Source organism: Misgurnus anguillicaudatus, chromosome 7 (genome assembly GCF_027580225.2).
Source record: "Misgurnus anguillicaudatus chromosome 7, ASM2758022v2, whole genome shotgun sequence".
Taxonomy (NCBI): Eukaryota; Metazoa; Chordata; class Actinopteri; order Cypriniformes; family Cobitidae; genus Misgurnus; species Misgurnus anguillicaudatus.
In genome coordinates this window covers 1,147,170-1,166,752 of record NC_073343.2, presented here as the reverse complement: position 1 = coordinate 1,166,752, position 19,583 = coordinate 1,147,170, and the positions used below count along the sequence as shown (strand labels likewise).

At 36.9% G+C, this 19,583-nt stretch overlaps 1 protein-coding gene across 12 annotated transcripts in view; it reads left to right on the top strand.

The window, feature by feature from the left end:
• Positions 1 to 683: 683 nt before the first annotated feature.
• ralgapa1 (Ral GTPase activating protein catalytic subunit alpha 1) overlaps positions 684 to 19,583 on the top strand; it is an 86,894-nt gene continuing 67,994 nt past the window's right edge. For 3 of the 12 annotated variants that reach the window (XR_012370390.1, XR_012370389.1, XM_073869199.1), the window contains exons 1-8: positions 685 to 1,043; positions 9,708 to 9,818; positions 12,688 to 12,737; positions 14,692 to 14,749; positions 15,293 to 15,336; positions 16,530 to 16,707; positions 18,435 to 18,550; positions 18,886 to 19,024. Coding sequence is in view for 10 of the 12 variants with exons in the window: in XM_073869199.1 (XP_073725300.1) it covers positions 938 to 1,043; positions 9,708 to 9,818; positions 12,688 to 12,737; positions 14,692 to 14,749; positions 15,293 to 15,336; positions 16,530 to 16,707; positions 18,435 to 18,550; positions 18,886 to 19,024 (802 nt within the window). In the remaining 2 variants the exon portion in view is untranslated. Of the gene's footprint in view, positions 1,044 to 9,707; positions 9,819 to 12,687; positions 12,738 to 14,691; positions 14,750 to 15,292; positions 15,337 to 16,529; positions 16,708 to 18,434; positions 18,551 to 18,885; positions 19,025 to 19,583 lie in introns of all 12 variants that reach the window. The other 9 variants (XM_073869200.1, XM_073869197.1, XM_073869201.1 and 6 more) reach the window with 6 other exon arrangements.

The following is a 19,583-nucleotide window of genomic DNA, read 5'->3' as shown; positions in this document are numbered from 1 at the left end:
GATCGTCGAAAGTGTGAAATGATTCTGTTATTCTCTTTGAGGCACTGAGAAAACATATTTAATTATAGTTTAAATATTTAGTTATATTTTGATTTAATTTTAATCACATGCTTATAGTTATTGTTGATCCATTCAAATATTACAAAAATGTCTGCTGCTGTTGAATAAAAGTAAAATATTTGCTGTACCATACATTTTAAAACATTTTTTAAACACTCTTTTGTCAGGTTCTTCAAACATTTTTAATATTAAATAAAAGTATTTCGCATGTATATATTTCGAACCTCGTCTTATTACATACGACAGCAACATAATTTTTAGAAATAAAAGCCCTTAATATAATTGGCCTGTAAATACAAATTTAATAATGAAATAATTAATGGTGGAATTTCATATTATTTTAACCTATTATTGTACTACATTATATAAAACATTTCAAATGTATTATTATTATTATTTTATTATGGAATAAATCATTAGGTCTATTACATGTATTATGTTGTATTCCTATTAAAGTCGAGTTTTTCTTGTTTTTACTACTTCCAATTTATTGAGAAATAGTAAGATATTTTCCCATGTACATTATATAGTACAAACATAAATAAAAAATGATATATGATATAGTGCACAATTCCTTACAGTGATTGGTCTCATATGACGTGTGAGCGTTGAATGTCTCTGGCATCGATTAAGGTGTTTTCTCATGTCGCGTCCTCCGCCATGTTTTTAGATCTTCAGAGAGGTGTGTAGTTCTTAGAGGAGGGCTGGCTGCAGTTTTTCTTTTGTCTGACCACCTCTGCAAAAATGCACCCCTCGCCACTAATTTATCACGTTTCCTCACGACCCATAACACCTTCCGCTCCTTGAATCTGTCAGAGCCGTCCATGACTGAGGGAATTAACTGAAGATTAACATTAGCTCTTCAAAACATCTCGGGATGTTCTCTAAAAAACCTCATGGAGATGTCAAGAAATCGACGCAGAAAGTGCTGGACCCTAAAAAGGACGTGCTGACAAGATTGAAACACCTGAGAATCGTTATTGGTGAGAAATTCATTTCATTGGGTTAGTGCTAACTTGTGTTAAGCTAGCATGCTAGATATGGATATATGAGATTGCAGCAGTCGTGGGGTGTCAAATTATTTTGTTGCTTTCTAGCATACTAATAATTATTTAAGAGTTGTTCTGCAAACTATGGCAAACATGCAATGATTTTACAGGGTCCCGTGTCTTGCATGTCTTGGTGTTTGTGTCTTCGCAGTGGGTGTCATGTTATGACATGCATTGGTTTTACCCCAAAGCCTTTACGATGGGAACTCTTTAGATTTCAATGTTATGCTAAATAGATTTGACAGTTTACAAACGTAGTGCATTGACATTAAACATTTGCATGAAGTCCAGATATATTTATAAGTTTGATTAATTGATGGTTGTTCTGTGTGCAAGTGATTGCCTGGATATCTTTTCTTGAAGTTTATAAAGTATTTATTTAATTGGGTGCCGTTTTTTGGGGGGTGGGGGGGGTGTCTCAATGTCAACAAGGAGTATGATCAGTTGAATCATGTAATGTATGATGTGTCATACCTAGCCAGCCACAGATGGATTTATGCAATACAAGGGGAAATACAGGTCTTTAAGTGACTAAAGATTAATTTGAGCCTTTTGTTTGGGTGGGGACAGCATTTAAAGATTTGATTCTCCAGGACTGGGTGTAACATAACTGAATACCAGAAATAAACTCAGCGCTTCCTCTGGGATTAGTATAGGAAGTCACAAGCATTGCGTCTTAGGATTGTTTCTTGACTCAGGCTCCACAGACTTCCCGGTTAATGTTGGACAAAAACATTTTATGTAACACCTCTGATTTCACTCAGTAAATGTGCAGTTGCTTTTGTCTTTGGTGTGAATTGAAAGTGTCATTTGAAATGTTGGCTTCTGCAGTTAGTGATTAATCATGACCCCTTTTCCTGTAGTGTTCTGTGCGACCATTTACTGGCTTCCTGGTACTATTGTGTTGCTCTACTTTGATGGTTGTTTTGAAACCCAACACTGTAAGCCAAGGAATCTGCAAGAAAAAGTTGAACTGGCACTGTAGGGTACAGCTCTGTCTAGGGTAGCAGGTGAAGTTGTATGCATTAATAGTTAGGGAAACTCATAACACTTCTTATTTGAAGAGTGCATAATTGTAAGTCTATTTAAAGTTGCGTAGCCATGGTGCATTTCGTTGCAGTTGGTCACTGTGCTTTGTATGATGATAGACTCATTGTTCACATAAAAGCCAATTCACTTATCTAGTTCGAGAAAAAAAACTTGTTGGGCGTGCAGAAGTGGGAAAGGTGGGAAAAATAGCAGACTTTTGAAATTTGACTTAAGAACAAGATATAATTAATATGCATTTTTAACTACAACCGTTTCATACAATTGCTTTTGATATAACAACATAAAGTTTATTATTTAGTATGCAGTATATAATGTGCATTGTTTTAGCAGTGCAAAGGTTATGGGTTCGAATCTAGGAGCACACATAATGATAAAATGTTTAGCTTGTAATGCATTAAATCGCTTTGGATAAAAGCGTCTGCCAATGCATGAATTTAAAGGTGAAGTTGATTCTAGTGTGTAACATTGCTGTTTGAGCATAAACAACATCTGCAAAGTTAGGGGGATATTTCTTTTAACAGAAATCACTTCTAAAAAACTACAGTGAATAGCTGGATTTCCTCTAACTAAAGCCTAGTTTATAGTCGCCGCGTCCGCAAGAGCGCGTTGGTGCGCGCGGCAAAAATGACGTCAACGCGGAGTGGGCGGTCGCGCGCGTTGGGTGCGCGAGACCGCATTTCGCGTGGCGCTGTGCACGGCATTTTTTGTAACTTTCCGCGCGGCTCCGCATCCGAAAATGACCGAACTCGAGGCGATTCTGCCCGAGCAGGCAAGCCTGTGACGTATCTCTTTGATAAATCCAAGCAAAACAATGTATATATTTATCTGACACTCTGGAAGTAAAGTATGGAAACTTTGCAGTTTAAAACACGAATTATTTTACATGAATCAGAATGTTTGGCTTATATTTGTATTGAATGAACCACTGGATGAGGAATAAAATATAAACCTTAAAATGTCTGTACTGTTTGTTTAGTAAAAACGTTAATGAAATGATAATGTTTAATAAAGACATATTTAAAAGATTGTTGTTTTATTCATGTTCTCATATTTATATATATCAAACTCTAATGTTAAAAGCACTAGGGTTGTTCCAGCAGACGACTTCTTCTATCCTCTTCTTTGTGTTTGTTTTTGACTTTATTGCTCGCGTCGCCGCCTGGTGGTTAAAAAAACAGTGCAACTGCGAGCGCGTTAACTATAAACGCCTCGTCCGTTTGGTGAGACGCGCGCGCGATCCGCGGAGGCTTGCGTTGCGGACCAAAGCGCGAGTATAACCAGCCCTTAAGGGTGAACTCACACCATCCAAACCAAACCACGCCCAGCTCATTTGACCCCCAAAGCCTGGTTCGTTTGACTAGTGTGATCGCTGTATACCGCGCGCCCTGGCTGGCTTGCAGAGGTGTGCTGAAGCGCGGTTCACTTGAGGAAGTAGGGCGGCATAACAACTAATTGCAACTAATCGTTTGCAGAATAAAAGTTTTTCTTTACATCATAAATGTGTGTATACTGTGTATAATAATTATGTATATATAAATTCACACACATGTATACATTTAAGAAATATTTACATGTGTATATACATTTTTATATTTATATATCATTTATATTTTAATTTATAAATTAAAAACACAGACTTGACATTACGATACTTCATGTTTTGTTCAAAACAATCGCATCTTAATGACAAAAGCGCGCCCGGGCTCGGATCGATAAAAGTACAGTGTAAGTGCGTGCTTCTGGGGGAGTATTGAGAGGGGTCAGTCACGCTGGGGCATGGTTCGGTTTGGATAGTGTGAGTGCGCCCTAAGCCTCTTCCTGGGTAAGTGACATCACAAACCCCAAAATAACATAAAATTTGCCAATGGGAACAAACCGCTAAGGGGGCTTTTTTGAAACAACACACTGGGACAACTAACCAATCTGAGCATATTGAGTATTTCTGATGGAGGGACTTCATAGACCCAGGTACTAAACAGACTGTTTTTATGGGCATGGAAACAGTGGTGCAGAATTAAGGTAAAATGTAAATGAAATGAAAAATAATGTTTTTTTAAACGAAGCATAAACACGTTACAATACAGTGTACCCCATAAACACATTTAAACCTTAGAACCCCCCCTCCCCTAAATGTTTTGAGTTCAAACTTGGTAGGATGAAGGCCTACATTACTACACTAGCATTCCTGTTGTAGTCTATCTCCATCTTTAGTATGTTACACTTGAGAAATGCTGATGTGTTTAATGGTAATATTTTCTGTGAAGTCAATTATTAAATTGGTTCTCAGGGGATTCCTACATCCTTTGTCGTAATTTATGAGATAGCCCAGATTTTAACTGAGGTTCAGATCGAAATAGTCTTTAGGCATTAGCAATAGAGATGTGTGTCTTTGTAAATTACATTTTAAGTTGAATTTGTAAATTTGACTTAGACAAGCATCACTTTGTTAGCATATTAACAAACCTAAGTAATAAACTTAGCAGAATTAGCCATACTGCACCTGCTGTTTTTGTGAATTATTAAAAACATGTCATTTTAATGTTTTGTTGGAGGAATACAAGCCATATATTTTCTTGAATACCTCAGAGGAAGTATGACAAACACACTTGGTTGATTCTCACGAAACCCAGACTTAGAAAGTGTCTAGCATCAATCAGATTTGTTTTGCACATATAAGATAAAGGTTTGAACTTACTATAACCATTATTTGTAGAGGATTTAAAAAATATTTCCTATAGAATTATTATTTTTTAGATTATTATTATCAAAAATTATCATTACCGCAACATGATATTACATTAAATATATGCATTTACAAACTCATGTTTCGGTAATGAGAACGAAAAAGTTGTCTAGGTACTATGACAAAGAAAATTTCTCCTTTTATCTGAAGAGAAAAAATAAGAACTACTTACCTGGTAGCCATCTTGAGTGTCACAGTCAATTATGTCCCTTCCAACTATTTTTTTTTAAATGTTAGTTTATTGAGGGCTTAAACAATGATTGAAAATTGTTGCGGAGGATGAGAAAAATTTTCTCGTTTATATTCCTTCCTATTGTCACTACATTTCCAATGATCACTAAATACCATGTTTCTTTACTGTAAATGTTTATAGTATTACATGCACTGAAGATTTTTATTTTGTAGATTTTTTAATTATAAATATTTCCATGTCAAAGAACCCAAATCCAGTTATTGACACGTTGCGGTAATGAAAATTTTCTCCTTTAATGTGGAAAAAACAACAAAATTGGTTTGTATGATGTCATTTGAAATCATGTGCAAAATAGTATGTGAAGAGATGTTTGTAACTGTATGCTTCTTATTTTGATACTTTGCATTTACTTTTTTTATCAAAATGTTTCATGACACCTCATAAGTCTAATTTCGCGAGAATCACCCAGTTGTATATTGGCCCCAGTCTGAGACTAGTAATGCATCTTTGAACAGTTAGAAATCAATTCCCTGTAACTGATTTAAGAGCTTTTATTTTATTCTTCTTTTTGTGGTTTTAAGTTTATTTTTAAAGATGCGGGGCGGGCCATTATCTTAATACTTTTCATTTACCCATCAAGCACAAGCAGTGTTCTATTTGAGTTTCCTATTTTATGTCACAAATATTTCTGACAGCCAATGTAAGCACCGTCCATCTGCCCGTTCTCTTCCCTGCACTGTAAAAAGTAATACCTAGATCTAACTTATAAAAAGTGAGGCAAGTGACTGCATGGGAAGTTTTAGGTTGAGTCAACTTTCAACCTTTTTTAAGTATATTGAACACACTAACATTACTTAATATGAATGCAATAAAATTGAGTTGAGTTAACTAATTGTGCTAGTATTACTCAGTTAGATAAACCTTCTTTTCTTGGTACAGGTAGCATATTTATGGTTAGTTGTTGTTTTTTATGCCGTCAGATGAGGGCTAGAAACGTTTATTCAAACAACACACCCACTCAGTTTCGTTTTGGGCAGCTGTAAAGCTCGACATACTTCAGTATGCAGTCTATGCACAAGCACCAGTCTTCTGAACAATGGTAACTACAAAACTCAAAGAAGAAACAGAAACTCTTCCAAATATCGAAGATAAATGAACACTAAACACTAACAAGTCTTTCTTTTTAGTTAAAAACAAAACAAAAAAAGTTTCAATTCAAATTTCACTCTCCAAATGCAGTCCCATGCAAAGCATGCTGGGAACTGCAAGTCCACTGCCTAGTTAGTTGTGTTTAGTCAAATAATTCATGTAGTTTTAACACAAAATTAATAAGTTAATTTCTTTCTTACAAATTTAAATCGATTATAGATAATAAAATTAAGTTGAATTTACTCAATAATGTGCTCATTTAGAATTAATCAATTTATTCCAATTTTTATTTTATTTTAACTCATATTTTGATTAAAAAAACAAGAATTAAATTTTTTTTAATACAGTTTACTCAATTTATTTTTTTAAAATCTACTAAGGCACAGAAACACTTTTTACAGTGTGCACTGTATATTCAGCCAATTTTTTCCTCGTTTTGAGTTTTGACTGTTTATAGAGATACAGCCAGTTAGTCTATGATGAAGGGCAGAGGTACCTGTTGAACAAGCAGAACTCCTCCGCTGCTTATACCATCTCTCTCGTGACAAATGTTACCCTTGGCCCAAATGTTTATCAGTGTTTATCTGAAACAGGTCTTTTATCAAGCTCAGTGTTGGCTCGCATACTACAGGCTCACAGCTCTGGTAACATACTTGGTACAGCCACTTGACTAATGTCACTAGACACCATGGGAACGTTTGATCAGGGCTGGAGATGATGAGTGCTGCTGGATCGAGTTTTGGCCAGATCTGAGCTTATGCCCAAATATTGACTTACATAAATGTTTCCATAGGTAAAAAAAAACTGACTCACATGTGTGCCCTGTATAATATTTAGTGAAATTTAATAAATACACCTGTTTGTATAAACCTCTTGCTCCTTTAATAGTTGGCTTAAAAACACCTTTAAACAAGTAATTTATTTGTGTGTTGTTGATAAAAAAATAATTATAATAGAAGTGTCAGTATTTATTTTTCATTTAGTAGATTTACGAGGCATTCTGTGCCACAGTGCTGATGAAGGGGATGGGGTTGATACCCTGTTTGCTCTCACCCTGAATGCATTTCTGTCATTGTAAAATGTAATTAGTGACTCTTTGAAAATGCGTCACACTCATGGCCACACTAACCTGTTATGGCTAACAGAACATATTTACATTTTTCGTTTAGCAGACACATCTATCTAAAGTGATTTAAAAATGAGAAAACATTTAATTTTATGTCTAAAGAGCCAAGAGTGCACTAATGCAAAAATTACTGATGAGCCGGAGGATGAATAAATGAAGAGTTTCGTTGCAAAACGAGATAAATCAATTTTTTTAACATTTTTGTCAAAACATGTTTATTATTATGTTATCATGTTATTATTTTGTTTTATGGTGCTACTTAGCTGTATTTGTTAAAGCAACACTATGTAGTTTCCATGTAAAAATGACTTACAGCTCCCCCATGTGATTGAAAAGCGCAACAGTGCCTGGTATCAGACACTCTTCTGCAGGCAGGGGGAGGGGCGGGGCTGTGTTTCCTACCCTCCACCGCCACTTTCAGAGTGTGCTTGTAGCAGCTAGGAGGCTGCTCAGGTGGCAGCAACAGTACAGTTTGTCCAGTTAAAAGTTGTTCTATCACTGAAATAATTTTAGAGACATTATTTAAAGGTTAAAAAACTACATAGTGTTGCTTTAAGTTGTGAAGGTTTAAATCGAAACAAACCAACTGCAGTTGAATTGAAATTAATAGGAATGCACAACCAAAAAACGAGATTTCTGAACAATTATAAAAACGGTGCACTGTAAAAAAATACTTTGCTGCCTTAAATTTTTTTGTTAAATCAACTCAGATTTCAACAAAAGTCATGTCAACAAAGATGAGTTGTCACAACTTATAAAATATAGTTGAGAAAAGTCAACTTAATTTTATAAGTTATAACAACTCACCTCTAGTTATAACAACTCGTCTCTAGTCAAGATAAATAATAGTAAGTTGAAATGACTTGTAAATCCGAGTTGATTCAACAAAAAATTTTAAGGCAGCAAAGTATTTTTTACAGTGTGGTTATCTCGTTTTGCAACGAAACTCTTCAAATGCATTTTTGGTTTTATATATATTAGTAGGTAAAAATAAACCTAAAACCACAAAAAGAAGAATAAAATTTATATAAATAAATATAATTAATAATATAAATAAATAAATATATAAATATTTGTTGAGTTTGGGGAGGGCGGCAGAACCAGAGCTATTAATGAAATATAAATAAAAGCATTCATATTTTAGTTGTCTAATCTTAATATTTGTAGTTTTGTAGAAGAGTAACTTGAGGCTAAAATTGTTTTAATTCATTTAAACCATATGTAAAAACCACAAAGCCTTACGTTCTCGCAAATATCAAGTATTGCAGTACCCTTGTTTCCTGGTAGGGGCCCCCCAAACACAGACGCGAAACTCCGCCTATAGTATTATTATACATTTATCAAATACTTTAGCTTCAAATCTGCTCCATCCTGGCCTCAGCTCATTCAGAATACCGGTTTATACTAGTGCTGCACAATTAATCGCATCGCAATCGTGATGTCAGCCTGTGCGATTATATGACAGCAAAATGTTGCAATTATATTAAATAAATAAATGTGTGGACTTGTTAACACAAACTTTCTGATAACAGTTTGATGATTTTCCTTGCTGTTTAAAAAAAAGAAAGAAAAACGAATAAAAAAGGCAGTGCACGTGTTGCATTCCTGTGTGTGGTGTGCGTCGTCACTTGTGTTTGCACAGCGCGGAAATACCAGAGCGGAGATGGATGCAGAAGAGGTTGACAGTGATCTGGTAGCTAAAAATACGTCTGTTGTATGGCGGTATTTTGGATTTAGGATTACTGACACTGAGCAGTTGCTACATCACGTGGCAATACGAAAACATTTCTAGATTTACAAATACACATTTTAGCATTATCACTAAACTGTGTGTGGATTTTCCTTAAAACCCATCAAGTTGACTCATGATACCATTTATTATAATCGCAATCGCACATTGCAATATTAGTATCAATAACCGCAATGGGAAAAATTACCCAAATCGTGCAGCCCTAGTTTATACCAGAGGGTTTTGCATATCTTAATATATTAATTATAATTCTTCATTAAATAGTAAATTATGATATTATGTTTTGTTATCTAATGCAGTGACACTGATGTACTTTAAGTGTGGCTTAAATGTCAAATACGTTTTGTGGGATCATGCTAAATGCTCATTCTGTGGTGCTGGCATAGTCTGGTGCTCAACTTGGTAACCAGAGGGTTGTTGGTTCAAATCCAGCAGGACTTGATTCATGAACCATTCTGCTTTTGAGCAAGACACTTAGCCTGAGGTTTTTCCAGAGAGACTTTCCCTAATTGTTCATTAAGTTGTTTTGGAAAAAAGCTTTAGCTCACTGACTAATTAGTAATCTATCTATTGTTGTGTTTTTGCAGAAAATGCAGAGCCGAATGAACTCAGGCACCTTTTCGAACAGAATTACTCACACATCTACTATGTGTTCTTTGAAAACTTTGTCACCATTGAGGTTAACCTGAAACAGAAAGGTAAGAACCTGGTATTTTCATCTCATTTCTTATCTGTTGTTGTGGAATGTCTCGATACCTTCATACCCTAATGTATGACTGTATCATTTTTGTTGCATGGCCGTGTGTATGCTGAGAGCAAACACAGAGTTAACCAGAAGTCAGAATTTTAATGAGCAAGTTTCCATGAAATGGTTTGTTATGGCAGAAATAAGGCAGCCTCCAGTCACCCGTGCCCAGTCACACAGGCTCATTATGTCTTGGAACACTGCACAGTTGCTTATTGAGTATTCAAAGAACTGCTTGCTGCTTTCGAACTGTCATTTGATCCCTAAGGGCTGTGTGTTTTAAAATATAGTATGCATTTTTGACCATTATGAATGCTCGAATGTTGCGGTATAATAGCAGATAAAGTTGAGTAAGATGAAATTGACCTTGGACCACAAACCAGTCATAAGTAGTAAAATCCAAAAATACATTATATGGGTCAAAATTATAGATTTTTCTTGAAAGATGTATGTAGTAAATTTCCTACAGTAAATATATCAAAACTTTATTTTTGTGAGTGTATTCAGTTTCTAAGGAATTTATTTGGACAACTTTAAAGGCGATGTTCTGAATTATAATTTTTTTGCACCCTCAGACTTTTAAATAGTTTCTCTGCCAAATACCGTCATATACTAACAAACCATACATCAATGGAAGGTTTATTTATTCAGCTTTCAGATGATGTATAAATCTCAATTTCAAAAAATTGACCCTTATTACTGGTCTTTCGGTCCAGGGTCACTAATTGTCACAATGATTCTGCTGCCGATATAAAATGTAAATTTGTGTATAGTCAATTATATTATATGTAGGGGCTAGAAAAAAGTATGTGAACCTTTTGGAATTTCTTACGATGTTAATGCCAGGTGTAAACGGTGTTCAAAGCGTTTTGAGCTCGTCCACTTTCGACCACTTTCAACCACATCCAGATGTGGTCAAAACCACTTTCGATCGGATCGCTTTGGAGTTGCGGAACGCACATGTGGTTGAATGCGTTCGAACAGCCACAAGCGACCGCCTTCTCTCCGCCCGTTTATCTAATCTGAGGTATTAAACACAAGTTTTACGTATTTTTTGACTTCTGGCGTGAACATTCGGTGAACAGCGCTATTTTTAGCCTTTCATTGATAAAACTAAGCGGCTGATCTCCGTAGTTTCGTTTTGAAAGCGTGTGAAAGTTGTGCGATCCTATTACATCAATTGCGCTGAAAATTCAAAGAAAGCTCTTACATACTCATGTACAAAACATTGTGCAGCATGTTTACTTGCTAAACAAGCAGTGCACTCCGACATAATATTAGTTTGCGTCCATATAAACTCATAATTACTCCCGCTCGGGTTTGAATGACAGCAGAGAGACTCGCCCACCGTCTCACAGACCACCCCCTCATAGTATTCAGCACAGAAGCGGTCGAAAGTGGACAAAAGAGACGGATTTAAATACCAGGTGTAAACGTAATGTGTCTCTCTCGTCCACTTGTGATCCGATCGATGAAAACACATCTTAATACCAAGTGTAAACAGCCCCTTAGTTTTCCGAAGAAATTTGTCATAAAATGTGATCTGAACTTCATCTATGTCAAGGGTGTTGACAAACATAATGGGGCGGTTTCCCGGACAGGGATTAGACTAGTCCTAGACTAATGTAAGGGCTGTCCAAACTGAAAACGACTTGCACTGACATATTTCAAAATATATCAGTGTGCTCTTTGTTTTGCCTCAAAATGCACACAACAGACACTTAACAGATACCTCTAATGGGAATAGCTGCGTGATGAAGTGAAACTAAAGGGTTAATAAAGACAAACTGAAGCAGATTTGTAGAACGTCTGGGGAACGATGATAGATAGCGCGATTGTAAAAACCGATTATTTCCCACTATAAATTACATTATCTTAAAGGAGTGTAACTACTGTAGCATGTAAATAATGCACATAAATAACATGAGCAAGAGCCCTCAACAATTATATTGAATCAACAGGCACGTGCAACCTATCTAGCAGGTTGCTCAAACAACAAAAATCACCAGCTAACTTGCTTTAAATTTGCAAGAACTATAGACTAATACAATAACAGGCTTAAATAAACCCAAAACTTAAGTACACTTACAGTTCTCATGGACACGCGTTTCATCAACTGGCTATCCTCCAGACAGTTGACGGACCATTTCGGCCGTATGGCGCGCGTGCACGCTCGCGGTGTGAGGCGCCTCCGCGCTATCCTATGAGATGCACTTCACAAATTTTTTTTATTTATTTTTTTAGACGGCCCAGTTAATGCGGTAGGGAGCTTTAAGAGGAGCTACGATCAAGAATTGTTGCTTTAGGAATTGAAGAATTCTGATGCAAAACTGACATGTTTTCTTGTATTCCTTATATCATACTCTTAATAGATTTAGCCAATAAAGCTGTATTTCTGAATGACTTGAATGATTAAGCTTATTTGAAGCAAAAGTATTTGATGAACGTGCCGAGAGCGTTCTGTTTATATCATAATCTCATTTTTGACAGAGGTGGCATTTAGCTGCTTTTGCATCTGAGCTCCTCAATTCTAATTCCTAATTCTTCTATTGCATCTAAACAGACGAAAAACGATACTAACAAATCTGCATGCCTAACAGACAGGAAATTGCTTCGTGCATTGTTTTTTACATCAATATAAGCAATGATGATAATCATATGTCTTTCTGTCAAAATGCCCTGAGCTTGTTTTGAAGCAACCCATGTTTCCATTTACTACAGACCAGATGCGTAATCCTTGTTTGTTGTGCTATTAATAGCAGTCCTGTGGCTTTCTGTGATCCCTTGCTGATATTCTCTGTGTTTTGTTCTTTTCCTTTTAGGTCACAAGTCACAGCGAGAGGAACTTGATTCTATTCTCTTCATTTTTGAGGTAAGCAATGTAGATAAAACACATTATCTTACACAGACATGTACAGTGCATTTCAACACTGTCATTTCTGGAATGTAAACAGCATCGGAAAGGAGATCATTCATTCAATGATGATTGATGTGCACTTGATGGATTATGAATTGTGAAACACTCAAAGACACATGGCTATTATAACACATTAATAAAACAGGTGTTTCTTGCCGCACCCAACAGTAGGCTGAACATATTGAGTCATGCATTAGCCTCATCTTACCTCATGCCCCATGAGTTTGTTTTAAAGACGGTATGGGTGCCTATTTAAATCCAGTATTAGACAAGTGTGGTGTCTGTTTGTGGGAAAACTATTGCAACATTCTAGGCTGTTGTATTGTCATATAAACGCAAGCGCATGCTCATCAGTTTTGTAAATGTTAATGCGTATTACACTCTCATTGGGTCAGCTGGGCAAGGTCTTGGGTTCAAATCCCTTGGAACACATGCAATGATAAAATGTAAAGCAAAATGTGTTCTAGGCCACTTTGGGTATAAGCATCTGCTAAATGCATGAATGTAAATGATATAACACACATTTTAATATCCACTACTAGTTTCTTATGCTGTGTTCACACCAGCCACGGTAGAGGTGTCAAGCGCCAGTGATTTCAATGTTAAAGGAATATTCCATTTTCTTAAAAGAAAAATCCAGATAATTTACTCACCACCATGTCATCAAAAATGTTGATGTCTTTCTTTGTTCAGTCGAGAAGAAATTATGTTTTTTGAGGAAAACATTGCAGGATTTTTCTCATTTTAATGGACTTTAATAGACACCAACAATTAATACTTAACTCAACACTTTGAGTTTTTTTCAACCGGATTTTCAAAGGACTATAAACGATCTCAAACGAGGCATAAGGGTCTTATCAAGCAAAACGATTGCCATTTTTGACAATAAAAATAACAAATATACACTTTTAAAGCACAACTTCTCGTCTTAATCCGGTCGTAATGCGCCAGCGTGACCCCACATAATACGTCATGACGTCACTGAGGACAAACGCGAAACTCCGCCCCAGTGTTTACAAGTGTTGAGAAAGAGGACTGTTCCTACGTTGTTGTATGTCAACTGATACTAATTAATGTCTTTGTGTCAGTTTATTGTTTGCAATGGTCCGCAAATGTGCGTTTTATACGTCACTACACATTTACGTTAGGTCGCGCTGGACCAGACCTAGACGAAACATTGTGGTTTAAAAGAGCATATTTTTTATTTTTCTTGTCAAAAATGACAATCGTTTTGCTAGATAAGACCCTTATGCCTCATTTGGGATTGTTTATAGTCCTTTGAAACTCTGTTGAAAAAAACTGTTAAGTGTTGAGTTAAGTATTAATTGTTGGTGTCTATTAAAGTCCATTAAAATGAGAAAAATCCTGCAATGTTTTCTTCAAAAAACATAATTTCTTCTCGACTGAACAAAGAAAGACATCAACATTTTGGATGACATGGTGGTGAGTAAATTATCTGGATTTTTCTTTTAAGAAAATGGAATATTCCTTTAAGTCAATGTGAAGACGCATTGACGCACGTCTGGAGGTTTTGCTGCGCGAATGAGGCATTTAGCTTGGCATTGTAGCGCGTCTAGTTCGAGTTGAAAAATTTGAACTTTGGCTAAAAACGCACCGCGTTAACCAATCAGGAGCTTGCTCTAGTAGTAACGTGATTACAGGAAGCAAGCGGAGTCGCAGAAGCCTCTCCCATGACGCGAATTTCTGTGTGAATGTCTCGATGACTAGAATTTCACGCGCGAATGAAGCAAGTAAACTCAAAATGTTCAAGCAGCAAACTAGACGCGATAGACTCGAATTTGACGCCTCAAACGCTGCTGGTGTGAGCACACCGTCATGATTCATATTACAATGATTGACATGCAGTTATCATATATGAACATGTTGCATAATGTCTGTTTCCCTTGAGAAAATCTTACAGCTGTTACCCGAGCGCATACAAGGAAGATGGCAGTTCCACAGCATAGGTAAACATTTCTGTTTCCCTTATCTATTTTTCTTATATTTTATTCAGTGTCTACTAATATGATACACAGTAGACAATGAGGCGATACTAGTCCTAGATGTGTGAGAAGTGTTTGTGCTACCAGTTGAGCAATAGAGACACATTTGGCCTGGGGAAAAAGTGGCCCATCCTTAAATATTTTCGGAAATTCCAGGACCCATGAAATTATATATTTTCCCTGGTTTGGAAAGAAACAGGGTTTTTATTGAAAGGTGGTCTTTCCTTTTCCTCTGCTCTAAAGCCTTGTAGCAGTAGGGTACACAGATCACCGAGAGAAACAGAGAATGCCAAGGACCTGGGGACCAGACATACCCAGATCTGACCGAGAACTCTGACATTACATTACAATAAAAAATATGTAGAGAGTATTTAACTTACAAACATATATTGGCAGAATATGTCATAATATGTATAATGCAATATACTTTACTATAACCATAGGCAGTAAGCTACCCCTGCTCAATTCTAGCCCTGCTAAAAAGCTAATATTTTTGTTTATTCATAGGTCTCATTTTGAAGAAACTGCTACACACTGGAAACTCCCTAAAGGTAAAAAAAAATGCATGCAAAAGTGCTAAATGTGAATTGCTGTTAGTGTAGCATTTATTACACATCCCATTGTGTTTTTCACAAACATGCAAAAGTAGATGTTTAGCCTGACGTTGTCATACTCAATTCTAGTCAGAATTTGAGTCTGATACCGCTCCATTGGGCTATAATTATGGGGCGTGTCTCAACCGAAAAATGCCTCTGCACTCAATTGGATAGACCTACGACCAATCAGAGCAACGGAGTGTGTGACGTATGTTGAAATGGCGTCTTTTGCAGCCTGACCGAACTGCTAGTTATTTCGCTACAATGACACATTGAGATTATACTAAGTCTGAGTTAGCGAACGTACATCAACACCCACTATGTTTACAACATTTCATTTATATCACAACATTAAGTATTACTAAGTCATACAGTAAGACTGTCTCTTACCATTTGTACATTAGGTAAACATCATCCACGCCGATACCCATTACGTTGGCTTGAAAAATATCGGAGCCTAACATGTCCCTCCACTTATTCAGCAGCCACGCATCCGGGCTTTCAAAAAGAAGCTGGCAACAACCGATAATTATATCCATCTCGTCGTGCACGCCGAATTGCATCACCGTGATACCCATTTCGGTTGTTTCTTTAACTTGGTGCTTCATAAGTGCGACCAAAGGAGAAACAACAATGACAATAGGGTTTTCATGTCCCGTCTTCATAACAACCATCGGAGCTAGCTGATAAATGAAACGTTTGCCGAATGCCGTAGGAAGGACGGCAAAAACATCTTTCCAATCAACAAATGCCTTGCCCCCGTTTCTCTATTCCTCTTTTAAAATCAATGCTCTGCTGATATCTATTAGAACAGACTCAATGTCAGAATCCACATACACATCTAAATTCTACAGCGGCAGCCATTTCGTTGTAAACAGATTCAACACATGCACTCTTTGGTGACGTGGTTGGTTACGTTACTGTTGATCATCTGTCCATCATCCTATAAAGCCCGCCCTGACAATTTGATTGGTTCGACCACTTTTGGGTCTAGCATAGAAGCTCCTCAACGGAAAAACCCCAGACTGATCTTCCCGTCGTCAAAATGTTGTGGGCGGGGCGAAGATCAGCTGGCACCCAGGCTAGTAGATGTTTGTAAAGTCACTGATGTTTAATTATTATCTATTGCATGGTTTTGTGTTGTATAGATTCGGAGGGAAGGAGTGCGGCTGTTCCTGCTGTGGATGCAGGCTCTACAACACAACGCTCTAAAAGAGCAGCTCTGGATCTTTGCCTGTCTGATCCCAGGATTCCCGGCACCGCAGTCCGAGTTGGGCCCTCGGACCCTGGATAATCTCATCAGTCCTCCGCTTAACCTTCAGGAGGGTTAGTGTTCATTCTGCAAGCTCTCTGCTGTTTTCAACTCCTTGTAGCTTGCTGGAAGCTATTTAGCGTACCAATCTGCAAGCCTCTTATAATTTGTATGTACAAAAAAGTAGGCATTAATTTTAAAATAAGTGTTGCATCATGTATTAAATATATTTAAGCATAGCTTTATTACACCCTATAAAAATGCAGCTCCAGAATGTTTTGCGTTTTATCCTATAGGGACACTCCACTTTTTTTGAAAATTTGCTCATTTTCCAGCTCCCATAGAGTTAAACATTTGATTTTTACCGTTTTGGAATCCATTTAGCCGATCTACGGGCCTGCTGGTTCCACTTTTAGCATAGCTTAGCATGATCCATTGAATCTGATTAGACCATTAGCATCGCGCAATAAAATAACCAAAGAGTTTCGATATTTTTCCTATTTAAAACTTGACTCTTCTGTAGTTAGATCGTGTACTAAGACGACGGAAAATTAAAAGTTGGGATTTTCTATGCAGATATGGCTAGGAACTATACTCTCATTCTGGTGTAATAATCAAGGACTTTGCTGAAATAACATGGCTGCAGGAGGCGCAATGATATTACACAGCAGCCGAAAAGTCCCCTAAGTAATGATGGCCGTTTTCGAAGCACTGCTTCATGAGGCTTCGAAACATTTAAGAATCTTTTGTTTCGAATCAGTGGTTTGGAGCTTGTTTCAAACTGGCCCAAGTCACGTGATTTTAGCAAACGAGGCTTCATTACGTCATAACTGTTTCGAAACGTTTCGAAAATCTGTTCACCACTAGGGGGAGTTGATCACATGACCAGTGTCTAGTATGTTTAGATGAACTCGGGTCAGTTTTATTATGACAGTTCATAAAACATTTATCCTTCTGACTAATAACACTGCCATTTTGTCTACTTTTTGTTTATAGACAGATTTAATGACAAAAATATGCATAATTAAAAGGGTAGTTAGTTTTATTCATTTGTTTGCCCTAAATAAAACTAAAAACACATAATACACTTTTAACTATGTCTTAAGTTAAATCATTTTTTGTTACATATTTTAATAAAAATCTTGCTATTATTTTGTAAAAAAAAAAGTAAAATGTTTGGACACATCTGCTTTTACACTATTTGACCAGCAGGGGTCGCCAGCGTGTGTGGGTTTCGAACTGCTTCGAAAAACTGAATCAATTTTCAAAGCAATTGGTTCAATTGATTTGAAGTTTCGAAAAGCTTAGTTTCTCCCATCACTACCCCTTAGTAACTTTCAATAGCAGGGGACTATTTTCGGGCACTGCGTAATATCATTGCGCCTGCTGCAGCCATGCTACGGCAGAGAAGTCCTTGATTATTACGCCAGAATGAGAGTGTAGTTCCTAGCCATATCTGCCTAGAAAATCCCAACTTTTAATTTTCCCTCGGTCTTGGTACACAATGTAACTACAGAAGAGTCAAGTTTTAAATAGGAAAAATATCAAAACTCTTTGGTCATTTTTGTGTGCAATGCTAATGGTCTAATTTGATTCAATGTATTATGCTAAGCTATGCTAAAAGTGGTAGCGCCAGACCCAGAGATCCCTGAATAGATTCCAAAACGGTAAAAATCAAATGTTTAACGCTAAATGTTTAGAGACAGCAATATTTCTTTAAAAATTTACTTTGCTTGCTACACCATTTAATAGGGATAACAATCTTGTCTTTTTTAACAATCAGTTTTGTCCTCTACTGCAGGTCAAGTGACTCCAGAGGAGATCAGCCCCCTGGTGCCACCCCAATCTGGAGATAAGTCCCAGGAGGATCTAACTGGTTACTTCCTAGAGGCTCTTCTCAAATACATGGTAAACCAGGTACTCTTCCCCTACTACTAACCCTGCTAATGCAAACATGGCTAATATTGACTTGGCGCTAATGCTGCCGAAACCTGCTGAAGGGAGCTTACGAGGCACTTACTCCAGATCTGCATGCAGCTCTTCAAAGATACCCTTTCACCGCAGAGGTCTGGACACTCGCGCGCCCTTGTGATGCTTCGGCTGCACTGCTTGAGACCTTCCTCAATGCACACAACAGTACCACGCGCTGCCTGCCTCCACCAACCCGCTTGTCTTTAACAAAACACAAACTCGCTGCTGTTTCCCGCTGCAGTGCATGTGCTCAGCTTTGTCGTTTGCTCTTTGCCCCACAGGCCAAAAGTCTGGAGTGGAAATGTAAGGAGAATCACGAAAAGGGGTTCGCTTTCCTTTTTGCCAATTTCAAAAAGTATTACCTGCCCCATATCTTCCCCAACTTCTCCAAGGAGACCAGTTTGTACAATCCTATTCTGGGTAAGACTCTTATGACAATGCCATGACCATTCATTTGAAAATATATACTTGAAGATTTTGGTTCCAAAACGCAATAAATCCATTTTGACTAATTTTGGTAAAAACTTGTTTTCTATACCAAGAAAGTGACAAGATGAAAACCACTATTTTCTGTTACATACTTTCACATAGCATCTTTAGGTTATAATAACATTCAAATCCATAATCTGATTTTCAAAGATTTATTATAAAAACTGATAATTTTTTCCACCAAATGCAATAAATCCATGTTTTTTTCTGCAAAATGTTATAAATCTATTGACTAAATATATAAATGTGCATTCATCTTTACCATGTTATATTTATTTAGTTGACTAGTGGTATACACTGATTAAAAAAATAAGCATTAATGGCATTAATCAAAACACTTTAAGAACATATTAAGAACACTGTCATTGCTGCTGTCATCCTTGGGACGTCGTCGCTGAACTTTTTTCACAGCAATCAGCTGTAAAATGTTTTGGTCCTGCTCGATTTTTGTTGGCTTCGAGTAAAATAATGGAAAGTTTTTCATAAGATC